Source organism: Clupea harengus, unplaced genomic scaffold, assembly GCF_900700415.2.
Source record: "Clupea harengus unplaced genomic scaffold, Ch_v2.0.2, whole genome shotgun sequence".
NCBI classification, from domain to species: domain Eukaryota; kingdom Metazoa; phylum Chordata; class Actinopteri; order Clupeiformes; family Clupeidae; genus Clupea; species Clupea harengus.
Genome location: NW_024879815.1, coordinates 65,312 through 67,825, shown reverse-complemented (window position 1 = coordinate 67,825; position 2,514 = coordinate 65,312). Strand labels below are relative to the sequence as shown.

The following is a 2,514-nucleotide window of genomic DNA, read 5'->3' as shown; positions in this document are numbered from 1 at the left end:
TGTAGCCCTCATGTGTGTTTTTGTTTGATGAGCAGCTGTGGAGTTGAGAGCAGGAGGGAGGAGATCTCCACCTACCTCTCCCTCCAAATGGTTGCGCAGGGCACAGTCCAAAACAGCCTGGAGCTCTACTTCAACGTATGTTACTAACAGTCAATCTCAATCTCTATACACACAATGTAGTCAGAGTACACACACACACACACACATACTCTCTCTCACACACACAAACTGGTTTGTCACATGTGTTTGTGCCCACAGGAATCAGAAGTTGAGTACAGGTGCGAGCGGTGTGGGGGTCAGGTGTCGAGCCTGAGGTGTAGTTTCTACACACTACCTCAGTAAGTTTGCCTGCCTCCACTGACCTCCACTTAAGCACCAACACACGAGACATATGAGAGACATGAGAAACACACGAGACACATGGAAAACACACGAGACACAAGAGAAACACATGAGAGACACGTGAGAAACACACGAGACACGTGAGAAACACACGAGAAACACATGAGACACATGTACAAACACCATTGCCACCAATGTAACAGAGTTACTCCTGTACTCCTCCTGTTTACCAGAGTAACCTACAGCAGCCAGTCATTCATTCCACTGGCATTGGTCCTGATGGAGAGATATCTCCTATGGACCAGATTATAATTATTCTCTTTCTCTTTAGGGTTCTCATTTTACACCTGAAGAGGTTTTGCCCCTTCACCCTCACCAAAAGCATGGCACCGCTTCAGCTGGAGGCAGAGCTCCAGATCAAACAAAGGTGGTGATACACTTAAACACACACACATACAAACAAGCATGCGCACAAATCCACACACACTCACAAACAATCAAGCACAAACACACACAAACCCATACATGCATGTAGCCGAGAAATGGAACAGACTCAAGACTACCTATCTATACCCTGTCTATTTTAAATGATTCTATTAATTTGGAGATTTGTTATGAAAATACCTGTTCACATGTAACAGTCTTAGCCTTGAAGGTCCACCAGGCGGCGACAAAATACTGAAGATCTGGTGAAAAATAGGCTTCACTAGTTGTATGGGCCTTACATATAACAGTGAAATATTTTGTAACTGTGCTTCTCTCTCTCACACACACACACACGCACACAATGATAATGTGTGTTTCCAGGACTGAGAACATGGCAGGAAGGTTTTGGGAGTCCTCTCAGGCTAATAACCGTTCACATGGAACAGCCTTAGCCCCTTTGTGGTCCACCAGGGGGCTTGTGTAAAATAGACTTTGGGAGTGATTTGAATTTATCTAACAGTAAAATATATTTTCTAACTGTGTTTCACTCACTCACTCACTCACTCACTCACTCACTCACACACTCACAAACACACACACACACACACACACACACACACACACACACTAATTATAAATCATTTTCAGGACTGAGGACATTGCAGGAAGGTGTGGCGAGTCCCCTCAGGTTCTGGCCCCCAGTGCAGGATCAGGCCGCTGCCCTGCAGCCACCTCTACTCTGGGGGGGGCGTCTTCCTCTGAAGGCAAGTCTCCTCTCTGCTCACAGTGGACGCTGTGTCACACACGTCACACCAATGAACTAGCGTGTGTCCCTGTGCCTCAACTCGCAGAACCATTGCTAACAACAAAACCAAGGTTATGGGTCTGATTCCTACAGAACACACATGCTGATTAGGGGTGTAAGAAATCACAATATTATGTTTTATGATAGTGTATCGATTCTCAAAAACACTAGCATCTTTGCATGTAAACTATTAATTTAAAATCGATAGTCAGAGGTGACTGAGTTGATGCTGTAGAAGAAGCTCATCGTTCCCTCCTTCCTTCCTTTTACCCAGCATCCTCCATCACTCAGGAGCTAGAGGCAGGGACAGAGAGAGAGAAGGTGGTGAGACACACAGGGAGACACTTAGGCTGAGATCTTAGTTTGGCTCAAGTGGAAGTCATTTATGTGAAAAAGGTTACATGAGTTATTGAGGGTAGTGAAATGAGTAATGTGTTCATGTGTGTTGTACTATGAGTGTTCCACTATGGTGGTGCTGAACGGTTGTAATGTAAGTATGGTAATGTGTGTTTTGTATAGTGATAGTGTGTAAACAACATGAGCCCCATGATGTATAAATGACACTTGTGATTCTTCTGTCAGGAGGGAGGCAGCTCCACCTACTCCCTAATGAGTGTGCTGAGCCACATTGGGACCAATGCGGACTGGGGTAAGACACACACACACACACACACACACACACACACACACACACACACACACACACACACACACACACACACACACACACACACACACACACACAACCACACACACACAGGCAAATAAGACCCATATTTAAAGTTGTTTGTATGAGTGTGGACATCACAGAAACAGACTCTATAAGGAGCACACATATGGGAGGTGTGTGAGTGTGTTTGGTTTGTGATCTGTGGTTGACTGACACCTCCAGGTCATTACACAAGTGACTGTGCCGAGGAAGGGGGACTCTGGCTCTCTCT

The 2,514-nt window shown here is 45.4% G+C and overlaps 1 protein-coding gene across 1 annotated transcript; it reads left to right on the top strand.

The window, feature by feature from the left end:
- The first annotated feature begins 27 nt into the window (after window positions 1-27).
- LOC122130436 (ubiquitin carboxyl-terminal hydrolase 29-like) lies at window positions 28-2,144 on the top strand. The gene is made up of 4 exons (XM_042705170.1): window positions 28-135; window positions 259-338; window positions 674-769; window positions 1,417-2,144. The coding sequence occupies exons 1-4, from the start codon at window positions 28-30 to the stop codon at window positions 1,655-1,657; spliced, it is 525 nt and encodes a 174-aa protein (XP_042561104.1). The 3' UTR covers window positions 1,658-2,144.
- The last annotated feature ends 370 nt before the right edge of the window (window positions 2,145-2,514 follow it).

Bases quoted from the DNA above. Each gene is read 5' to 3' on its own strand.
- LOC122130436 (XM_042705170.1), top strand. From the start codon at position 28: ATGAGCAGCTGTGGAGTTGAGAGCAGGAGGGAGGAGATCTCCACCTAC. The intron at 136-258 runs GTATGTTACTAA...TTGTGCCCACAG, and splicing joins GCCTGGAGCTCTACTTCAAC to GAATCAGAAGTTGAGTACAG. The intron at 339-673 runs GTAAGTTTGCCT...CTTTCTCTTTAG, and splicing joins AGTTTCTACACACTACCTCA to GGTTCTCATTTTACACCTGA.